General features: G+C 40.3%; 1 protein-coding gene across 1 annotated transcript in view; it reads left to right on the forward strand.

The window, feature by feature from the left end:
• The first annotated feature begins 294 nt into the window (after positions 1-294).
• The window catches only part of LOC109966326 (obscurin-like protein 1), a 26,612-nt gene continuing 4,222 nt past the window's right edge, over positions 295-22,684 (forward strand). Inside the window, exons 1-16 of the mRNA XM_020611082.1 lie at positions 295-1,309; positions 2,547-2,816; positions 3,450-3,710; positions 3,825-4,136; positions 4,242-4,508; positions 4,738-5,013; positions 15,005-15,280; positions 15,410-15,682; positions 16,359-16,634; positions 16,730-17,005; positions 17,531-17,806; positions 17,886-18,161; positions 19,043-19,312; positions 19,830-20,096; positions 21,159-21,425; positions 22,298-22,410. Of these exons, the coding sequence (XP_020466738.1) occupies positions 295-1,309; positions 2,547-2,816; positions 3,450-3,710; positions 3,825-4,136; positions 4,242-4,508; positions 4,738-5,013; positions 15,005-15,280; positions 15,410-15,682; positions 16,359-16,634; positions 16,730-17,005; positions 17,531-17,806; positions 17,886-18,161; positions 19,043-19,312; positions 19,830-20,096; positions 21,159-21,425; positions 22,298-22,410 (4,971 nt within the window). The remainder of the gene's footprint in view (positions 1,310-2,546; positions 2,817-3,449; positions 3,711-3,824; positions 4,137-4,241; positions 4,509-4,737; positions 5,014-15,004; positions 15,281-15,409; positions 15,683-16,358; positions 16,635-16,729; positions 17,006-17,530; positions 17,807-17,885; positions 18,162-19,042; positions 19,313-19,829; positions 20,097-21,158; positions 21,426-22,297; positions 22,411-22,684) is intronic.

Below are 22,684 nucleotides of genomic sequence, written 5' to 3' on the forward strand. Positions count from 1 at the left end.
AGGCGGAGGCTGAGTTTTTGAATGACAGATATTTTTTAATCTAAAATATAGGGGTTAATATTCTTATTGAAGGAATGCTAAAAGTATAATCTTATTTAGAGTTCCTATAAAATTAAATTTTACAGTTTGGTATGTATTATCTCAAAAACACAAGCTGTTTGATATTAAAGTAATCTCTCTGTTATTCTGCTTTTAGAAGTTTGCAGCGAAGGAGTTGGACCAACTTGTCCCAGAGAATAACTGACATTTGTTGCTCTCCTGGACTGCTGGAGTGAGGCTAACAGAGAAGCACAAATGGATGTGTTTGGTGGTGCCCCGCGTTTCTTGGCCTATCCAAGACCTGTGGTGGTGCACAGTGGGACTGATGCAGTCCTGAAGTGTCAAATTGGTGGTGATCCAAGGCCTGCAGTTATCTGGGAGCGAAATAATGAAAAGATTGACCCACAAGGACGATATAGGGTTTTTGAGGATGGAAATGTTTACAACCTCATCATTTCTGCTGTGGCCACAGATGATAGTGGTCAGTATATATGCAAAGCAAAGAACAGCATTGGGGAAACATATGCAGCGGCCACACTGAAGGTGGAAGGTGAAGCACAAGAGATGGAACTACGAGAGGAAAACAAGCCACGATTCCTCATCAAACCCCTCTCCACTCGTGCCGGTCGTGGAGATGATGCTGTCTTCTCTTGTAAGCTCTGGGGAAGCCCACGACCAGAGGTTGTCTGGGAAAAGGATGGCAAGAAACTGAATGAAATATTTGAGAGCACACATTTTAGTGTGGGCTACCAGGATGGTGGATGGTTCCTGCTCAAGATCTTTAAGACTCGTGCACCAGATGGTGGTGTATATACATGCAAAGCCAGGAACGAGTTTGGCGAAGCATTGGCAGGAGCTGTGTTGCTTGTTGATGCAGGCCCAGGACATGAGGAAGAAGGAAATCGTAACGGCTACACAAATGGCCACTGGAAAGCCCACCAGGGAAAACAGAGGAGTGGTAGGCCAGTGCTCAACCGCCTCAAAGATGACGCCCTGATTAAGTCAACTCAAGTAAAAATGTTTGCAGTGACAGAGGGCAAACATGCCAAATTCCGCTGCTTTGTGACTGGTAAACCCAAACCAGAAATAATTTGGAGGAAAGACGGTAGGCTGATACTGTCTGGAAGGCGTTATTTGTTATATGAGGACAGAGAAGGATATTTCACACTTAAAGTTCTGTACTGCAAGCAGAAGGATAATGGAGTTTATGTTTGTGCTGCATCAAATACTGCAGGGCAAACCATCAGCGCTGTACACCTCTCTGTAAAGGGTAAGTCAAGATCCTTTTGAGTGGTTGAGTGGTTTCAGAGTTTCAATTTTGAAAAATGTAAAAATAAAAACCTAAGTTTGATTTACTGAGTAAATACAGACACACTTCTAGCCTGCGATGCTTTTTTCAGCAAGGAAAGAAGTGACTAATAGTGTGGTGTGTTCTTGGATCTTATTTCTATTCATCTGATGACACGATGATGTCAGTGAGTTATCTTAGGTTCTCTGAAACCATTTACTGGGGTAGAGTCAAAGACCCAAGGCAAACAAGTTTTATGGCAGTATATTGAGGCTATCAAAAATAGAAGTGGACAGAAGATTAGCTGAAAGCTTCATTATAGTAAACTTGTTTATTTTTTTAAAGAGGTATAAAGAGGTATTGTCGGTACAGTTTTAATCAAATTTTCCTGAAGAAGCTTTGTGTCAATTTTCCAAAAAACCTAATTCAGCAACCAAAATAAATACATGAAAATACCCATTACAGTTGGGAAAATACAACTAATAACTAATAATAAATGATAATAATAAAGAAGAAGAAGAAGAAGAAGAAAGAAAAGGAAAAGAGACAGAAAGAGAGAGCGGTGGGAGTCCTGATAGTCGGACCCGGCATGAACCATTCCCACACGGAATTAATAGAGGATCCCCAATGGGTGAGCTACTGTGTGGAGAACGAATGCCCTGTAAGTCCAAATACATGGCACCAACAACAAGTACTGTATCAGGCAGAGATAGAGTCAGGTGGGGTGAGGACTGATTTAAAGGTGATTTAAAGGCTGAAGGTACTGCATACTTACATGTTACAAACACTGCTAAGAGAAGGAAATAAAGAGCTTTGTATACAAACTAAATACAGCCCACACTCCTTTGTTTACAACTGTCTAGTACTATTTGATGGTGTCAGTTACAAACACTTTATTTCCTACCTAACACCCTGATGTGTTAATGACCTCTCCATTCCTCAACTAAATAACCCACTTGTCTCAAAATTTTGCTCATCTTGTGTCCTTTATTCTAATTTACTGCCAAATATATTTCAATTTGCAGCGTTAACTACAAGGACATTGATGATGTGCTATGACTGAGTTTTTAGTGTCGACTTGCCCAAAGAATTTTTATTGATGAAGTGATACTAATGCCATTTGACAGATTAAAGTGAATAAGCTTGTTTTTTTTTTTAATGTCATTAAAAGGCATACTGACATAATCAAACTGGTGTTCTTCCTTCACCATGCTCTCAGAGCCGCTTGTGCGGTTCAAGCAGCCTCTCATTGATCTAGAAGTATGGGAGCGAGATTTGGCTGTTCTTGAGTGTGAAGTGCCAGAGGACTCTGTTCCCATCACATGGTATTTGGAGGATAGACGACTGCAGCCAGGGGCCAAATATGGGATGGAGGAGTGGGGAACAAAAAGGCGACTAACTATCCGGGACATCGGAGTCGATGATGATGGGATTTACCTTTGCGAGATGCCAGATGGGGGGAGAAGCATTGCAGAGGTAGCTGTAAAAGGTAAATGAGAAACAAGTAATGATAGCTTTATTTGAGAAGCACAATACAGATGCAACGTATATGAGAACCGGTGGCAGTGGCAGCAGTGGTTGTTGTGTAAATGCACAGTGGCAGTCTGATGACTCAGTTTTAGTCATAGTTCTTAGAACTGCTGGAAAACGTACCTCCTCTTTTGTGTTTCCGCACTGCAGAAATTGAGAATAGTCATAACGTTTTTTAGCACCTACTCCAAGGTAAATACTCGGCACAACAGGAACTATGAGTGATGAAAGTGTATGTTGATAGGTCTGACATTGGACATTTTCCATTGCTAGCTTGTCAGCAAGCTTACATCACTTCAGCATTCCTACAGGGATGCAACTACAAACAGAAAAATGTTCTTGAAGATATGTCGTTTTTGGGGGGGGAGGGGTCCGTAGTGGGGTAGTCCCTGGTCTGAAAGTGCCTATTGTTTTGGCCAATATCACAGTTGGTCCCTAACTTTAAACATGTAGCAAGTAATTTATCCATAACATCAAATGTCCCTTACCCTTAACGAAGTATTCAGTGTATTTGTAGGGTTTGTTGTCCATAATCAGAATCCTTGTCCTGTGAATGTGCTAAAGAATAACCCTCCAAAGTGTTTCTTTGCAGGTACAATTTTGCGAAAGCTTCCAAGAAAAGTGGATGTCTTGGAAGGTGAAAATGCTGCCTTTTGTGTTGAAGTGGAAAAAGAAGAGATGGACATACACTGGTACAAAGATGGGGTAGAGCTGCGTGAAACCCATCAGACCATCATTAAGTCTTTTGGTCGAACTCACATCCTGGTTTTTGTCAATACAATGCCCCAAGACTCTGGCCTTGTGACTTTCCTTGTAGGCAGATCCAAGACCTCCTCGCAGCTAAGAGTCAAAGGTTTGATCCCTATAAATTACAGAATTTCAATTACAATATCTGTGTTGGAATGTGTATGTATCCATCATTCCAGTCCAAAGGGAGGTTGATGCATGTAGGCTTCTCTTTTTTCAGCGGCCAGACATTGTCCTCCTAGTTGTCCAGTGGGTGTGCAGATCAACACAGAGCGTGCTAATGCTGCTCTTCTGTCATGGATTCCCGCTCAGGACTCTCGTAAGAACCCTCCTTCTGGATATGTTCTTGAGCGTCAGGAAATGGGCACTGGCTCACAGGAATGGGTACAGTGCCTGACCACTGACTCTGCAACCTCTGTGGAGATCCTTGGTGACAGCGTACCGTGTGAAGCAGATTATCGATTCCGCATTTGTAGCGTCAACAAATATGGAAAGAGCAACAACGTCGAGTTCCCCAAAGCTGTTCACTTGGGTAAGTTCAGTTATACTAAAACAACTATGCATTTTTAAAAATCTGTTAATTAAAACATCAACATGGTTGAAAATTCTGCTTGTACAAACAGATTTTTTTTTACAGTTCCAGTGGTCAGAATACAAGCTCCCTTACAGGATGCCTTAGTGCCAGAGGGGCAAGATGCTGTCTTCTCTATAGAGCTCTCCGCTTCAGTTATTGGTACATGGTACTTAAATGGTACTCAGCTTCAGGAGGATGAACGCTTTTCCATGCGTAGGTCACGAACACACCAATCTCTTCGCATTCGAGGTGTACGTGATACAGACAATGGAGCTGAGATTACATTTATTGCCTATGGCATCCGTGATTCTGCAGCACTATACATTCAAGGTATGTGTGTGTCACAATTGTTTGCCTGCATAAGTGTCTTGGGCAGTCTAAGTTTAGTTTAATGCATTTTTGTTGTTTTGTCCTGGTTTAATTGGAATGTAGAACAATAGATGCACAAAAAATGCAATGCAAGATGACACTAACAAACCATATCTTCCAGTTTATTATCCTTTGTGACAAGACTCAGAGAGATAAGACTAAGTTCTCATTGTTTTTCTAATATTTGCAGCTCCTCTTGTCAAGTTTTCACAACTGTCGGAAATGGATCGAAATAAATTTGTAGAAGTAGGGCACCCCATTGTGCTCTACTGTGAGCTGTCAGACCCTGCAGCTCCAGTGCACTGGTACAAGAATGGGGTGGGATTACAAACAATGGAGGGTCTTCACATCCAATCAGAGGGGACCATGAGAAGAATTGTCATTCAGTCAGCAGAGTTCTCACATTCAGGAGTGTATTGTTGTGATGCCATTGACGATGTCATCAGGTTCAATGTGGAAGTGGAAGGTCAGTGTAGTGAATTTCTGAATTTCTTTCTCTTCTTCGGTTGCAGTGTCTTTCACAAAGACTAACCATCTTTATTGCCATTCTACACCTATTTCTTGCTGCATGTATTAAAGTCTGACGTATCAAAATATACGATCTTTATAGTATAATGATCCATTAAAATATCTAAATATCTATAGCCCCACCTGTGAGGTTTTCAGCAATTCCAGACACTGAGAGGAACATAACCATCCAAAAAGGCTGCCCCATTGTTTTACAATGTGAGCTCTCAGATCCCTCTGCCCAAGTGCACTGGTACAAAGATGGGTCAAAGCTCCATCCTCAAAATGGAGTAGATATTCTGACTGATGGTGTGGTGAGGGAACTGGTTGTCCATTCAGCAGAATTCTTCCACGCTGGGCTATACTGCTGCAAGACAAAGGGCGACACTATGACATTCAATGTGGACATCAAAGGTGATTTGTTTTACTTTAAACTTTGACCAACTCCTCATCAGCAAAGCAGCTAACTCCTATTATGCTCTTGTATGTTGTTCAATGCATTTCTTCTTAACACATATTTAAAGTTCAGATAAGCATTCACATTTTCTCATGGCATTAAAGCATGTTGGCAAATTATTTGTCAGTAAATAGATTGTGATGAATAATCTAAACAGCTGACAGTGTGTTGTTTTAAAGCTGACATAAGATCTAAACATATCTTTAGCTCCACCTGTGACATTCTCAGCAATTCCTGAGGAGATGAGGACCAGGTTTATGGAAGCAGGCTGCCCTATTGTACTGCAGTGTGTGGTGTCGGATCCTGAGGCCCAGGTTTGTTGGTACAAGGATGAAATACAGCTCATTTCAAACTCTGCATTAGAAATCCACTCAGAGGACAACACGAGGACGTTGGTTATACAGTCTGCAGAGCTATGCCACTCTGGTGTGTACAGATGTACCACGCAGGACGATACTGTGGAGTTTCACGTGGAGATCAAAGGTGACTTTACACTTTTTATCGCGCCTCTATATTGTAACCCCACTTCCTCTTTCTAGATGCAACAAAAAATCCCTGCTTGTACTGTATGTGGTTTCAAGGCCTGTTTCATAACACATAAGCTTAAAGAACTGTTAACACATCAGGTGATTACTATTTATGATAGTCTGCTTTTTGACTGCTGTGACTCACCCTGAATTAATGGTTTCAAAGCCCTTTTCATCTTCTGCTCAGTAGTTACATTTTTGCAAGGTTTTTATTTTCTACAGTCTTGATTTTATATGGCTGTCCTCAATTCCCAATGCTAGCTATACCGGAGTTGAACTCTACTATCTTTGACGATGAGAGAACCAAGTCGCCTTTAGAGCTGGAATGTGAAGTTGCAGACTCCCCTGTGCCTGTCTGCTGGCATAAAGATGGCGTAAAGCTATCCCCACAGAATAGCTGGGATATACAGAGTAATGAAGCATTGAGGAGACTAATTATCCCATCTACTGAGCTCGTGCACTCAGAGCTATACAGCTGTGAATCCTCTGATGACACAGTCAATTTCACTGTGGATATTAAAGGTGATTGTTATTCTTTTCTTTTTTAAATCTAAGATCAAATTCTAGAGCTATCTGGAGATTCAGTGTGACTAACGTTTATATGCATATCTGTAACTGCTTCTGTTTGGTAAAATGAATCTTTACTGACCAAATGAAAATATCTCTGTATTGCCTGAATGTGAAATCCTCTCCTTGAATTTGGCCTAGTTCCTCCTTTGGGGAAGATGAACCCCTTTTCTAATTAGTGTCTAATTATGCACTGTTAAGTTTACAATTATAATATGAATCATCATCTTTAGCTCCAATATCGCCGACACCCTCATCACATGTTGTGGAGACGCAGTCACCTGAAGCAACCAGCCCCACTGAACTGACATGTGAGAGCCCAGACCCTGCTCTCCAGGTGTCATGGCAGAGGGATAAAGAACATGATTCTAATACAGAGTCTGATTCTGAAAAGGGAGGCATCGAGAAGACACTTGTTATTGAACCAACTCATCCTTCAAACTCTGGAGCATACTACTGTGCAACAGCAGCTGATGTTGCCCAGTTGATTGTAAAAAATCAAGGTGAATTCTTTTTTAACGTGTTTTCTAAGCCAGCTTTCTTTATGTGGTTTGTAGTCTGACTTCTTTTTATTACAATACAGAGTTGATATCTGTGACAGTATCTCTTTTGAATAATTCTATGAAAAAAATCAAAGATAATATTCACTGAAATTATCCCCCAACGACTGTCTCTAGAGCCACCTCTGACATATCAGCCTGGCCCTGAAATTGAGAAGATCAGGTTTGCTGAAGCGCACTGCCCAATTGTCCAACAATTTGAGATTTCAGATCCCATTGCCAAAGCCTGTTGGTACAAAGATGGAACCCAGATCTACCCAATAAGGGAAAGTGACTGTGAATCACAGAGAAGCAGCCAAGTCTTGACAGTCCATTCACAGGACATGTCTGATGAAGAGAGGTTTGGCAGTGAAACATCTGGTGATGCACAAATAAATGAGGAGATGACAGGTGGTGTTTCACAATGTACCCGCACAATTAAGAGTCAGAATTTTGTTGCATACTTGAAGATATTACCCATCTCATTGTTTTTTCTTTGGCTTTGTCCAAACAGCAGAGCAGTGTCACTATCGTGATGAGATTGGTGAGATTGCTGATGCATCTGCCCAATGCACGATGGATATCAGAGGTGATTTGATATATTAGAACATCAGTCATCCATGTTAACCCAGCACATAAATGCCACTAACAATAGTGGTCTATATTAATGTTGGTGTGATCATCTGAGGCATCTTTATTTATTTATTTATTTTTAATTAGCTTCTTGTCACGTTGTCATACCTCAAGTCATTTCTTGCAGTTTTTGGCTCTTAATCAAACATGATTGTTTAGTAGCTGAGCAGCTGCTTCTCATACTAACATATATGTTGTGCTTTTCACTGTTCATTCTTCATTTTAATAGCCATCTTTGCTCGCAACAAGCAGCTCACAACTCTTTAAGTCCATCTTATGTCTTATTCACCACCAGATCCTCTCATTCACATTCTCGCTGCCCTGAACCTCTACCTGTTGCAATGACAACGAACTCTTATCAAATAGAAGAAAATTAATGTACTTTTTAAAAGGTTTTTAACTGTTGATGGCATAACAATATAAGGATTCAGTTGAAAGGGGAAATATTGGAGCTCAATCTAAGACCAAACCTGGTCGACCTTCTTGTTTGTCTTTGCAATGGATTATCCCGTAACTCCATGCTAACCCGCACTGATGTAAAATTCTGTTATGAGAAGAAGTATTGAGACCATCAACAACTGAAAACCTTTCTCTGTGTACATCACAATGCTTGTAGCTGCATCACCACGGCTGTCTTCTGACCAAGAGAAGAACACGTCCACTGAAAAGGCCTATCCTGTTGAAGTTATCTGCACGTCCTCAGAATGCAATTCTGGCATCTTCAGTTGCAAGAGAGGAGAGAGTCAGACATATGAAGACCATTCCAGGCATATGGCAACTTCTCAGTCAACATGTGAATATATGACTGACCGGATTACAACTGAACAGCCAAGTGAGATCTCTAATAATCAACAAACAGGAAATGGACAACCCCCAGTACAGTCTAACTCTGCAAATACAACAGTTATGCAGTCTAACAAACACCATTGCACTAAACATCTCAACGAATCACAAGGTGAGGAATTCATTTACTATATACAGCATGCAGAAGGTCCATCTGAAGAGCTTGATAATTCCCTGCAGACGGCTGTCCAGACAGATGAGTTGTGTAATTTTTTGCACACTGGAACTGTTGAATCAGAGGAATCTACTTTCAAGACGCTATCCGTTCAATCAGAAGAGCTACATAGTTCAGTACAGATGCCATCTGCCCAGTCAGAGTTAGCTAGCCCCCTACAAACTTCAACTGGGCAGTCAGAGCACCTTACAAACCACTTACAGGTTTCAACATTCAAATCAGACAACCTGTGTAACGTTTTAAAAACTGAAACTGTCCAATCAGAGGAACCCGTTACATCATTACACATGGCAACAGTTCAGTCAGAGAAGCCCTTTAAATCCTTACAGACTGTAACCACCCAATCAGAGGAGCCCTTTGCAACCCTATGTACTGCATCTGTCCAATCAGAGGAGCTGTGTGGCTCTATAAAGATGCCAGCTGTCGGGTGTCCTGAGGAGCTTCTGGATTGCTTACAAACTAAAAGAGTGCATTCAGAGGGCCTGTGTAAGTCCTTATGGACTGCAACTGACCAATCGGTGGAGTTAAACAGACCTCTGCAAACATCAACTGACCAATCTGAGAAGCACAGTGACATCCTTAAAACCACATCTCCTCAATCATTGGACTTGTATAACTGTAAAGAGGCAGAAATTGTCGGGCCAGCTGAGCATTGCAACTTGAGACAGTCTGCATATGCCCATACGGATGACGTTTATCACCCAAGACAAGCAGCACATAACTATTCAGAGGTGCTGTGTCAGTCAATGCAGGCCACAGCAGTCCAAGCAGAGTGTCATCACACCATGGAGGCCACAGATGACCAAGCTGACAACGCAGTTAGCTCTGGACAAAGATTGTCTACCCAGTTCGCAGAGCCTGTCTCAATCAAACAGGCATCTATGGACCGATCAGAAGAGATCTGTCTATCAAGGACACGTGACAGTCAATGGAGTGACAGTGTCACTGCAAATAAGGTGGCTGTTGAAGGTGATTTAAATGGTTAGCATTATCAAACAAAAAATGGACAGGCACAATGTCGATATTGTGTAAAATTAAGAGATTGCTTTTGCAATCTTTGAAATTTTGCCAATTTCTGCATTTACTTACTTGATTCGACCATACTAAAACTACTTTAGTAAAACTTTGAGCTTGGGTGGTTTGTAAGGAATTAAAAATAGGGAAACAGGTTATTAGCTTAGATCCTTTAGCTTTAGATCCTAACTTGAATGCTTAGTAATATCAAGTTTGACCAAAGATAGCTCTTGTTAGACTACTAATATAACACGAAGACATATAATTTATATGGACCTATTTTAACTCTTAAGACTTATTGGCATGACTAAATTTGAGTTGAGATTTTGCTCTTCTGTTGTTAGAAAGTATCATTTTTTGTAGGCAGCCATACTGATACAATTTTCTCTTGATGTTAGTTCAAGCATCCCCAGCTCCACCTGTGACAACTGCAACTTTTTGTGAGGCTGAGAAGAAGACGTCTGTTGAAGTTGGCGAACCCATAATGCTGCATTGTGAGATATCAGATCCTAACGCTCAAGCTACGTGGGACAAGGATGAAATAAATTTAGATGAAGCAGCTGGACAAGACACGCTAGCAGAGGGTTCTATAAGAACCCTGGCTTTCCAGTCAGCAGTGCTGTCTGATGCAGAGACTTTCAGCTGCAAGACAACTGATGATGCATCGCAGTATCATGTGGATGTCAAAGGTGTCAGAAATGATTTTCATCTGCTTTGCAAATAGATTTTAGTGAGGGTAAAATGCATCCAAATGTTTGTTTTGTTGATACAGTACTAAATACAGGTTTTATTATTAGGTTTTTAATAGATTAATCACATCTATCTAAGGTACCCAGGCTGTACAGTTTTCTATGTCAAGAAACAGAACAATAGCAAAGATTAAGATGGTGCCATAAGGTAAAAAATTAATAAATAAACAATTTTCGTCTCTTTATCACTGTTTGGATAAAATCAGTTTAATGTGGTCACATGAGTTCTGTATAGAATAAGAGACCACACAAATATCAGTGTATGAGCAATGCAGTAACACAGTAACAATAACTTATAAAAATCTATAAGTGAACACTTGGGAGTAGGACAAAGGTGGAATGTGTTCTCTCATTCCAGTCTATAACTCAATCAAAATACACAATAGGTCCCTAATTAAAACCTATCCACCCACTAGTGCAGTTAGTTTGTTTGTTTTTTCAGAAAGACTGATAAAAGACCATTTAGAGATAAAATATCCTTTGGCGGAGGCTAATGGAACAAAGTGTAGCTGGAACAGGGGATGGAACTTTGACTCTCGGTGGCATATGATTGACATTTCAATCAAGCAGATATATCGTGAAGATACAGTACCACTCACTTTAAGGCTTGATATCTGCTGAATGAATGAATTATTTCTGAAGTTCCTATGAGAATGCATTGTAGAAGCACAGTGCTTTGTCAAGAAAATGAAACTGGAGGTTTTGTTTTCACATTTGTGCTTAATGGTATTAACAACAGTACTTGTTTTATTGACCAGTTCTGCTTTACATTCATTCCTCTAGCTTCACTTCTGAATTCTTCAGCTATAGATGAGGCTGACCAGAAAAAGAAAGTCACAACAGACTGCCCCATTGCTCTGCGATGTGAGCTGTCAGATCCCACTGGAAAGGTCAGATGGTACAAGGATGGAACAAACCTCCCAAAACAAAGTGAAGTAGAAATCCAGTCAGAAGGAAACTTGAAGAGTCTAGCTGTGCCAGCAGCAGAGCAAGCTCACACCAGTGTGTCCCACTGCGAGTCAAAGGATGACGACATCCAGTTTGCTGTGGAAGTAAAAGGTGATGCTCAGAAGTAGTGGCACTTCATTGACTCGCACCCAAATTTGATCGACTTTTCTAAAACTGTAAAGCAACAGGGGTTCTCTGTAAGGCAAATTTTAAGTACTTGATTTAATGTATACCTTTAATTTGTAAACTTATGTCAGATATCACATTTAACATTTGAACAAAAGTTAAAATATTTAATATAGGAAGTCTTCTTTCCAAACATGTTACTGGATATTCAGCCTTGTGGAATTCTGCATGTCTAAAAATTTAAGAAGGCGAGCGTTTCTTTCTTTTTCATCAAAGGCACTAACTGAGCACAGCTCCTTTACCATAAGTACTTTATTTTTTGTGTCTTACCTGTGTATTTTTGTCCATGGTTGTTATGTTGGTGCACAGTAACAGGTTCCCAACTTGATTTCTTGCTTTTTTGGCCCTTTAATTTTGTAATTTTTATTTTTATTTTTTTTTATCTTTGCTGTCTGTTTTCAATTTCTATCTTCAATTTCTATCCCATAATCTTTGCAACTCAAAATGCAGTAGGTTGGATATTTAATAACTTTAAGAAATTTAACTTAGTTTATTAAAACACTCTTTTTGCATTAACCTGTAGCATTGCCTGTGAAGTTCTCAGAGGTTCAAGAAACTGACAGCAATAAGTCCGTCCAAGAAGGCACTCCCATTGTCCTCAGCTGTGACCTCTCTCGTGATCCTTCTACTCATGTCGACTGGTACAAGGATGGGATGAAACTCATGCCTCAAAACAATGTGGAAATACAGTCAGATGGTCTAAGGAGGACACTAGTCATCCATTCAGCTGAAGATATACATGGTGGCACCTATGAATGTTCAACATCAGATGACACCTCCACATTTAAAGTGGATGTAAAAGGTGATTTATTTTGGTCCTTACTATTGTCTTTTATACATAACATGTCCATGTTTGTGGCGTGAGGAGTTTGAATGTTCATGAGAACATGCTGTTACTGGCTGGGCAGTGTGTTAGTGACTTCATCATTTATCCTAAACTTTGGTATTCTCTTCTTTTAGGCCGATCACCACAAATTTTGCCAATCCCACTGTCAGAACAATACAAGATGATCGCAGTTGGTTGTCCAATCGTCCTCCAGTGTGAGGTCTCAAACCCTGTTGCCCAGGTTTCCTGGTTTAAAGATGAGGTGGAGTTGTTTAGCAGAACAGGCCTTGATATGAAAAGAAACGGCAACTACAGAAAACTAATGATTCATTCCGCTAAGGTCTCTGACTCTGGCCTCTACAGCTGTAGCCTTGCTGACGACATTGTGACATTTCATGTGGATGTTAAAGGTGATTTTCTTATATTCAGTTTTAATTAAGAAGGTACCTGGTGCAAGACAAATATTTTAGCATTTCCTTCCATAACTGTAATAGTAAGTGTATAAAAGCACAGAGCTCCCTTTAACATATATATCCTTAACAGCAGTGCTCTGCAAATCTTATAATATCCCCAGCTACTCCTGTGAAGTTTTCAGCACATCCTGAGATCGCAAGAAACCAACTTATTGAGGCAGGGTGCCCAGTTAAACTGCAGTGTGAAGTCTCAGAGCCAGCTGCACAAGTCTTTTGGCACAGGGATGGGGAAGAGCTGCTTCCAAAGAGCGAATATGAAATCCAATCAAAAGAAAAACTGAGAGCACTGGTTATCCAATCAGCAGAAGTCAGACATTCTGGTGTGTACAGCTGTGAGGCCATGGACGACCATATAGAATTCAAGGTGGATGTTACAGGTGATCTAAGTATTCTGAGCTTCAAAATCACTAACTTCTTTCATTCATGCTTGGATACTAGACCAGCCTAGGCTACAGTGTTTATTTTTAGATAATATTCTAAGATAATGTGTGCTGGTATTTATGTTTATTATTTTGGTATGCACAGTATATGTCACAACAGAAAATTTAAGGGTGTGACAACAGGCAACTGTTTATAGCCACTGATAAAGAGGCTGAACAATACCTGCCAGGCACTACATGACAAACAGGCCAAGACAGCAGCTACAATAGCTAATGAATATAATGAAGCATTTCACAGCTAAAGAGACCAAAACAGACCTAAAAAGAGATGAATATTACACCACATTTTTGAAGGTGTGTAACTAGATGACTGTTACTAACATTTTTACAAGGTAACACTATGTAAGTGTTGTTTTTACATATTTATCACATTAGTTTCAATTTTTGAATATGCCAAACTTTGCACTTCCTGCGGGATAGAGAGCAGGAAGTGGTCTGACAGGGTGTTATGGCTGTACAACATCTGTATATACAACAAACATTTTACAAAGAAGCAGAAAATCTAGCAAATAGAAAGAGAGGAAACAAATCCAGTTTTGCCTGTCAAGTGCACAAAGTGTACAACATTATAACAGATGCTTAGAAACTGGCCTGATTTGGGTTTTATTATTGCGTGTGAGTCCATGAGCTCATGACTCTGGCAGAGTAAAAGTAACTGAGTGATCTCGCTGTCAGCCTGTGCATGCACCAACAGTTTTTATACCCCCTGTTCAATGTGGAGCCAAATATCAAAATGTACAGCCTTTAGCTTGTGACACCAAATCATAGCATAGAATAGCAAATCTGAGTACTCTCTAGTTATCTTTCAATGAACTGAAATTCCTATAGCACCGGTTTGATTCTCAGCTGTTCCAGAGTCTGAAAGGAACAAGTCTGTTGAAGCAGGCAACCTGAGCAAACTGCAGTGTGAGATCTCAGAGCCTGCAATCCAGACCTGCTCGTGTGAAGATGGAGTAAAACTCTTTCCAAAATCGAAACTAAACGTCCATTCAGAGGGCAATAAGGGGACACCGGTTATGAAGTTGGCCACATCTTCATGCCTGGGGGTGTACAGTTGTAAAACCGATGATTCAGAAATCAACAATTTCTGTGCGGAGGTGAAAGGTGATATGCTAAGCTTTTTCTTGGCAAGAAGTCACTGTCGAGTCTTACAGTTTAAACCTTCATGAGCTCTAATATCTAAAAAGAAAGCAATCATATTCATCGTAGCTGATTTCCTTTTAAATGACCTAATTTCCCTCTAAATGATCTAATTTCATTAAACATTTAGTTGTCTTTCATATACATGCTTCACATTTAAGGCCAGTGTCTGAAAAAATAGCACGCATTTTGATGAGTTTGTTCCCCAATGAGTTTATGGTAACTGCATTACAACAGTGCACTGCTTCAATTAATGTTTTCACTTTGCTTCAAAACTGCATGAACACTGCTAATAGTAAACCATGATTATGTCTGAGGAGTTGTCATCTAAAAAGCGAGGCTTGAATTTACTATGTCTAAGTTAGAAATGCATGTCTACTGCTAATCAGTGTGTGAACATAAACTTACTTGTTTTGTGTACTGTTTTATTCAGCACCGCCAGTAACATTTGCTGATATCCCAGAGGAGGATCTTTTCAAGAGTGCTGTAGAAAAAGAACAGTTTGTTCTATCATGCATCATATCAAGGCCTGATGGTGTTGTCCAGTGGTACAAAGATGGAACTGAAATGCAACCAAGCAATAATGTTACAATGCTAGCAGAGGGCACCAAACGACACCTGAACATACATTCAGCCCAGCTGTCTGACACAGGCACCTACACATGTCGTGCAGGAGACAACATTTTAATCTACAAGGTTAACATACGAGGTAATAATTTATCTTACTATGGGTTCTCTAAAAGTGCATGACATAAATATTGCACAAAAATCATTTAAACTTCACCTGTGTTCAGAAGTGAAGAATGTACCGATGATCTTTCATTTTCCTCCTCTAAAGAGCCTCCAGTGATGATCATCTACCCCAATGAAGATGTCCACCTCGACCGTCATGTCCCTGAGGAAATTATTCTGAGCTGCGAATTGTCTCGTCCCAATGGCATTGTTAGCTGGTACAAAGATGGTCAAAAGCTGCAAGAAAGTGAGAACATCAAGCTCAAGACTGAAGGGCCTTATCGACGACTTTGGATTATTTCCAGCGGAGTAGAAGATTCTGGAGAATACGTGTGTGATACAGCTGATGATTCAATATTTTTTCACCTTAATATTACAGGTAATATCCCTGAGACTGCATCTACTGTACTGTGTGTAGGTATCTTAATAGTGTCACAGCGAAAAGCACAGTGGTATTTAAGGCATCAGGATGCTTCGAACATTAGTTAGTTCAAAGTGTCAATCTGTCAATGACTCATAGGCACAATTATGAATCACTTATCAATCAATAATAGTAAAGGCCTTTGGACAGTCTCTCCTCAAAGGCATTCATGGTGTTACACTCAGTTTGTAACATGAATAATATGTGAAAACTGACATAAGGCAGCTTGAGCGACAACTTCAGATTAAGTTAAAATCCTTCCACTTTCTTACCTCCGCACACCTGTTGTTATGCTTGTTACTGTTATTGTCAATTTTGGGAAGCTACGAATATTGTCAAACACAGCTCTCCAGTTCCAAAAAGGGGATGTTGTGTGTGTGTGTGGAGTGGGGGGCTTGAGACCCTGTTTAATGATCTGACAAGCTCTTCATTTGAAGCATGCTAATTCCATTAACATTGCCAAAGTTACAAATTTATCGAGCATCCAAGATATCAAAGATAGTCCTGCAGGAGATACCTGCCATTTAGACCAATGTTCACTATTTATTTTGTTGAAATTGCAAACAGCTTGTGAATTAATCTACAACGCATCAACTTGATGAGCAAATAATAAGTTGGGTCAAAATGTTTCCAGAACCTCCTGTGCTAATTGTATCCCCGAGTCAGTCACAAATGGAACTGTGCCAGCAAACCTCTGAGAAGATGGTACTGAGTTGTGAGATTTCACGGCCCAGTGCAGTGGTGCGCTGGTATCGAGACGGACTCGAAGTGGAGGAGAACGACAACCTTATCCTTGAGGTGGATGGTGTCTACAGAAGACTTATTATACCTGAAACCACTGTCAAGGATTCAGCAGAATATGTATGTGACACAGCAGATGACTCTGTGACATTCTTTGTAAACATAGCAGGTACAGTAAAAACAAAACTAATGAATGAGAAAAGTAGGTCCAATAAATGTGTCAGGTTTCATCCACTGCTAACTCTAAGTTTTCTTAATACACAGAGCCTCCTGTTCGCTTCATACGTCTAAGGAAGATGCCAAGTAAAATAAAGAAAGTGGCAGGGGAAACTCTGGTTCTGGACTGTGAGGTTTCGAGATCCAATGCTGAGGTCACTTGGAAAAAGAATGGGGAAGAAGTCGAAGACTCTAGAAATATGACTATCCTTGAGGATGGTGTCATACGTCAATTAACTATTCACTCTCTAACAGTGGAAGATGATGGGCTGTATGTCTGCGATGCAAAGGACGACGTCATGGATTTCCATGTAAAAGTGCAAGGTGGGTTATTGACCTCAAAGGTAAACCAGATGATCTGCTAATGCTATGTTGTAGATCGCTAGTGTCATGAAAAATGAAACTTTCTAAATCTTTACAAGTTTTCTGTCTTATGCACTGAGCAAAATATTTTACTGATACACTATGCTTTTTACTGAGAAGTCTGCACATGCACTTCAGTGGAACACAGTGGTCTCAAAACAGATCACTGACCTTATCAAGATACTAAGATAACTGAGCTGTGAAGTGGAGGGATTTATTTCAGGTTAGAAAATTGTTTGTTGATGTTGATTGTTTGAATTCCCTACCATTTCTATCTATCTGTGGCTCTTACTGGCTTCTTCTCTATAGCAAGAGACAATGCCACATCATAAAAGTAAGAGTCCTGTGTTTCTGGGTTAAGAGGTTGAAATAGCTCCTCCCACTTCACAACTGCTTCTTCTTTTAAAATGTATTTTTATTTTTTTGCTTAACTTGGATACGAAAAGTTAATTTTGTTCCAATGCAAATTCTCTTGTTTATTTTCAGAGTTGCCTGTAAGAATTCTGGGAAAAACTGACGCAAGAACGAAAAAGCAGTTTTTAGTGTCAGATGATATTATTCTTGTGTGTGAACTCTCAAGATCCAATGTCGCAGTTAACTGGTACAAAGACGGTCAGCTAATTGATGATAATGAGCGATACTGCAGTGAGGAGCAAGGCGTTTTCCGATCACTAGTTGTCCTAAATGCTGGGCTTGAAGATTCAGGAGAGTACACTTGTGATGCAGTGGATGATAAGATGGTCTTCCACATCACTGTTGAAGGTAATCATACTATCAAACACTTTAAATGTTATCCACCTTTCATCCTCTCCGAAGAATATTAACTGTCTTTTATACTCAGAGCCCCCAGTAAAGATCATCGGTAACTCAGGCCACCCGGAGCATCATATGCTGGTAGCAGGAGATGACCTTATTTTGGAGTGTGAGGTGTCTCGGCCAAATGCCACTGTTCAGTGGTTATGGAACGGCGAGATTCTGAAACCAGACACTCGCATAAAAATTGACAGCTATGACGTTGTGAGGAAACTTGTTCTGTCTGGACTCCGGCCCTCAGACTCTGGAAAATACATTTGTGATGCCACTGATGACAAATTGATAACAATTGTTGATGTGCAGGGTAAGATAAAAGTCTTTCACATTTCATTTCTGTGGTTTCTGTGAACTTAATGTTTTATGTATGTGCATGGAATTTACAAGCAACTTCTTTGTGTATCTCATTTTTTTCAGAGCCACCTGCCAAGTTTGTGAATAAAAAAGCAAGTAATAACATCACAGGCACTGAAAATGAGAGTGTTACACTGTGTGCCATTGTGAGTCATGAAAGAGCTAATGTTCGATGGCTGAAAGATGGCCAGCTTTTGAACAAGGACAACATTCACATCTCCAGTGAGGGTAATACCCACAAGCTCAACATTAATCCTCTGCAGCTGTCAGATTCTGGAGAATATGTCTGTGACGTAAACACAGATGAAATGCATTTCACTCTTTCAGTCAAAGGTGAGAATTTGACACTCATCAAAATGTGACCTCTCTTCCCTAGTTCATATTTACTTAATTATAACTGGCACAAAGTAAACCTCTCTGGAATTATCTTTCTTGTTCTACTCATCAGAAATGAAGGTGAAATTTATCAGACCACTGGAGAATACTGTGTCTCTGAAGGGCAGCATCCTTACATTGCGATGTGAGATCAACAAGGCCAAAGGAGATGTGCAGTGGCTAAAAGATGGCCAGGAGATCTCTCCAAGCAGTCGGCACACCATACGGGCACAAGGTCGAGAGCGAAGCTTCATCATCCACCAAGCAGTGGAAGAAGATGCTGGAGAGTACGCCTGTGAATCCACAGATGACAGGACCTCAGCTACTGTCATTATAGAAAGTAAGTACTTTAAGGAAGGTCAGAGAGAGAAATTATTATTAAAATGGTTTAAACTAGCCGATGAGCAATCTTAACATGTAAAGTGTCAAATTTAATTCAGGTTAATGCTTTGCCTTCAGCTCCCCGTGCTGTTGAGTTCATAACGGAGCTTCATAACATCATGGTCTCTGAAGGAGAAGATGCAATATTTAAATGTGTGGTTTCACCAGAGGACACTCAGTTGGTGTGGTGCTTAAATGGCAAGCAAGTCGCTCTGAAGGAGCGGACTGTCATTTCAAGCAATGGACTCTGCCGAATGCTCTGCATCCACAACTGCATGGTTTCAGATAGCGGCAGAGTGACAGCTGATGCTGAGGGAGTGGTATCAGAGGCAGAACTCCAGGTTCAAGGTGAGTTGTGGCCTCATCCATTAACACTTTAATTATAGATGATTGTCTCACTGAGTAACATAGGATATTTAGCAGTAGTCCAAAAACCTTATCTGGGGTAACTGTGAACTTAAACCTAGGAGTTTACATACCTGTGTACCATTAGTATAACATAAGGATATACTGTATAAGAAATGTCGACACTTTCAGACAAGTTGAAACTGTTCAGTAGGTGCCTTTGACAGTTAGCAGCTTCTCCTGTTAGAATTTCCCTGATAACTGACAGAGGCAAGTGGTTTGGTGGTTCTGACTTATGTGACAATGCAGGGGACAAAGCTCCTCAGAACTCAGTCTCTGCACTTTATTGTGCAATGTAATTTAACAGAACTTCATTGGTCTATATCATATTTGGTTCTGTCCTCCTTTTATAGGATTGTTTTGGCAATCAACCAAGAACTCAGACATACAAAGTAATCATATAAGAGGGTATAAAGTGCTGATATGATGCTATCTAGTCATTTCTTATTTTCATTTTTAGAGCAACAGGTGCTGTTCACCAAGCAAATGACACCAGTTGTAGCTGAAGAGTACAGTGAGGCAATTCTAGAGGTGGAGGTGAGTTTGGACACAGGAGAGGTGCAGTGGATGAGGCAAGGGGTGGTGATCCACCCTGGGGCCAAATATAACCTGAAACACAAGGGCCACAAACACAGCCTCATCATCCACAAACTGGCCATGTCTGACCGTGGCACCTACAGCTGTGAAACTCTCCATGACCGCACGCAAGCCCAGCTAACTGTGGAACGTGAGTGTGCAAGTGCAAGTGTTCTCACTATGCCTTGCTGTTGTTTGTTTACCGCTGTTGCTGACAACTCTGCCTCTTGCACACCCTCCATCAGTGCTTCTTGTGAAAGCAAAGCTCAGTTATCTGAGTAAGAGTAATCTGAGTGACTGGTGACCAGCGTGGCACTTGTACATGATGACAAACAACAGGTGATAGCCTTAGAGCCCCTGACTTTCAAACCAGGGTTTCTGATGATATCGTTACCTATGCCAAAGACAAATCAGATTAAACTTTAAACAAAGTGCTTGAAGAGTAAAATGCAACTGTTCAAGGACTAGAATTTGATTTTTAAACAAAGTGCACCATTTCTCAAATGTAACAAACCTGACACATTTAAAAAACGACACCTTGTTGTGATTTTTCTTTGTGAACACTTCTTAAATTTCCTAGCCTTCTGATCCACAGGCCAATGGATGAATTAAGTTCTTTCAACACTAGTGTTGGTGGAAAGGGGAAAGTCAGGTCTTCAGGCTGCTGTTGGCACCTCCTATGAATTTGGATCTCCTCTCATTGCATCTAAATTTACACCCTGGCCTTCAAAACTAAGGTTGTTGTCATCAGGTCTCTAAGATAAACACTCTTTTTTCCCCACAGGGAATGCTTGCTTGTGTTAGAATAAGTGAAAAATGTTGGCAGTTTCAAAGCTTGCTTTTGCGTAAAGCTCGTTATATAAATGGCTAAACTATCAGCTTGTCACCATGTTCCAGCTTGTGTTGTCTAACTGCAGACTGCTAGGTACAGAACAGACTCCAGGTTATCCTGCAACAGAAAATCGACACCATGTCTGCTCAGTGTTAAAATGGAATGGAAATGCTTGTTACTGGGGCCAGTCTTTCAGACATTAACTTTTGTTTACTACTGTATTTAGTTTTCATTATACTGAAAAGTACTAATACAAACCCCACTGACAAAGCAGTTAGCTAAATGTACAGTACTTGTGTTAGAGCCTGCTGTACACGCTTTACTGCATGAACTGTTGGGCTACTTCAGACGGGTTCTACAGCTCTAATATTGTCGTTACAGCTCGAAAAATCAAAATCAAGAGGGGACTGACTGATATTAACACGACAGAGAGAGAAACAGCATCTTTTGAGGTGGAGCTCTCACATCCTAATGTCCCGGGCACTTGGATTAGAAATGGAATCCAACTTAAACCGACAAACCACTTCCGTATAAGTGCCAAAGGACAGGTCCACAGCCTCACTATCTCAAACCTATCAACAGAAGACACCGGCACCTTTATATTCTGTGTAGAGAATGTGAAGACAACTGCAAGGCTTGTTGTGAAGGGTAGGTCATTAAGTAAAGAAGTAATTTTGAGTTAAAATACTTATTACAGGCTTAACAAGTGCAGCAATGTAATGTAGGTAATCTACGAGGTCACTTTAATACTTCTAAATATCTCATAATAATTCATTATTTGGCCACAGATCATGTACAGTACTGAACACTGCAATACTACCAAAACAACATTTTACTGTAGTGATTTTGCTGTGACCTCAGACTGAAGCTGTAGTGGTCCATTCAGATGGTGGGATGATAATAGAATGGAGCTGCCAGCTCTGCTACTGTTGTACTTTACCCGTGCTCATGTTACAGACACAAAATATCCTAGCATGACCCAATGACAAGCTGCAGCTCTGTTCAGTCTTCTCTGTCAGGCGCTGGTTTAACCTCATGCTGTACAATAATCCGCTCCATGCCGAGTTACTCAGTATGCATCATCCCTATGAGCCAGGGTTGAAACATTAAGGATGGCAATTGGATTAAAATGTCATTGTGGTAAATTATTCCACATAACCTGAAGTTTGTCTTTAAACACTCTTCACATGTTGATATGTACAATACACTGACACCACATTTGCTTCATGTAATCATTCATTCTGTTCAGACTATAAACCCTTTCTTTCATGGTTCCAGTGAAAGTGAGAAAGGACAAAATCCACAGCCCTGGTTCTGTGCAACAGTGTATTCCAGTGTTTATTTAAAACAAATATGAGGAACAGCACATACAGTAGGAACCTGACTGTTATTTTAAGACACACATTAAAAACTGCAAACCTCTCCTTTAACCATACAGTTTACTTTTGAGTAGCAAAGCATTTTGGAGATATTTAAATTGGGTTTTGGTTTCTTAACTAAGCATACTTTTTCTCCACCAGAGCCCCCAGTGACCATTTTGAGGAAACTGGTGAACCAGAAATTCCCTGAAGGGGCAGTAATCTCTATTGAGTGCGAGCTCTCGAGACACAGTGTTGATGTAAAATGGACAAAGGCAAGTGTTGGATTTGCCTTCACTCATTACCAAAAGTTATGATTTTTTTAAAGTCCAGCACCAAAACAATGTACAATAAAGTGACATTTTTTGATATTATAATTATAATCAAAACATTTAAAAGAAACTACAGTGTGTCCAAGCACTAAACAATGAAGACAGACACCTTCCAAAATATTATCTTAGATTTACTGAATGTCTTGTGTCAACTTTGCATTGATCAGTGTGGAATAAATAGGCTTCTGGAGAAAAAGAGAAATGAAAGTATAATATT

Source organism: Monopterus albus, unplaced genomic scaffold (genome assembly GCF_001952655.1).
Source record: "Monopterus albus unplaced genomic scaffold, M_albus_1.0 scaffold109.1, whole genome shotgun sequence".
Lineage (NCBI taxonomy): Eukaryota > Metazoa > Chordata > Actinopteri > Synbranchiformes > Synbranchidae > Monopterus > Monopterus albus.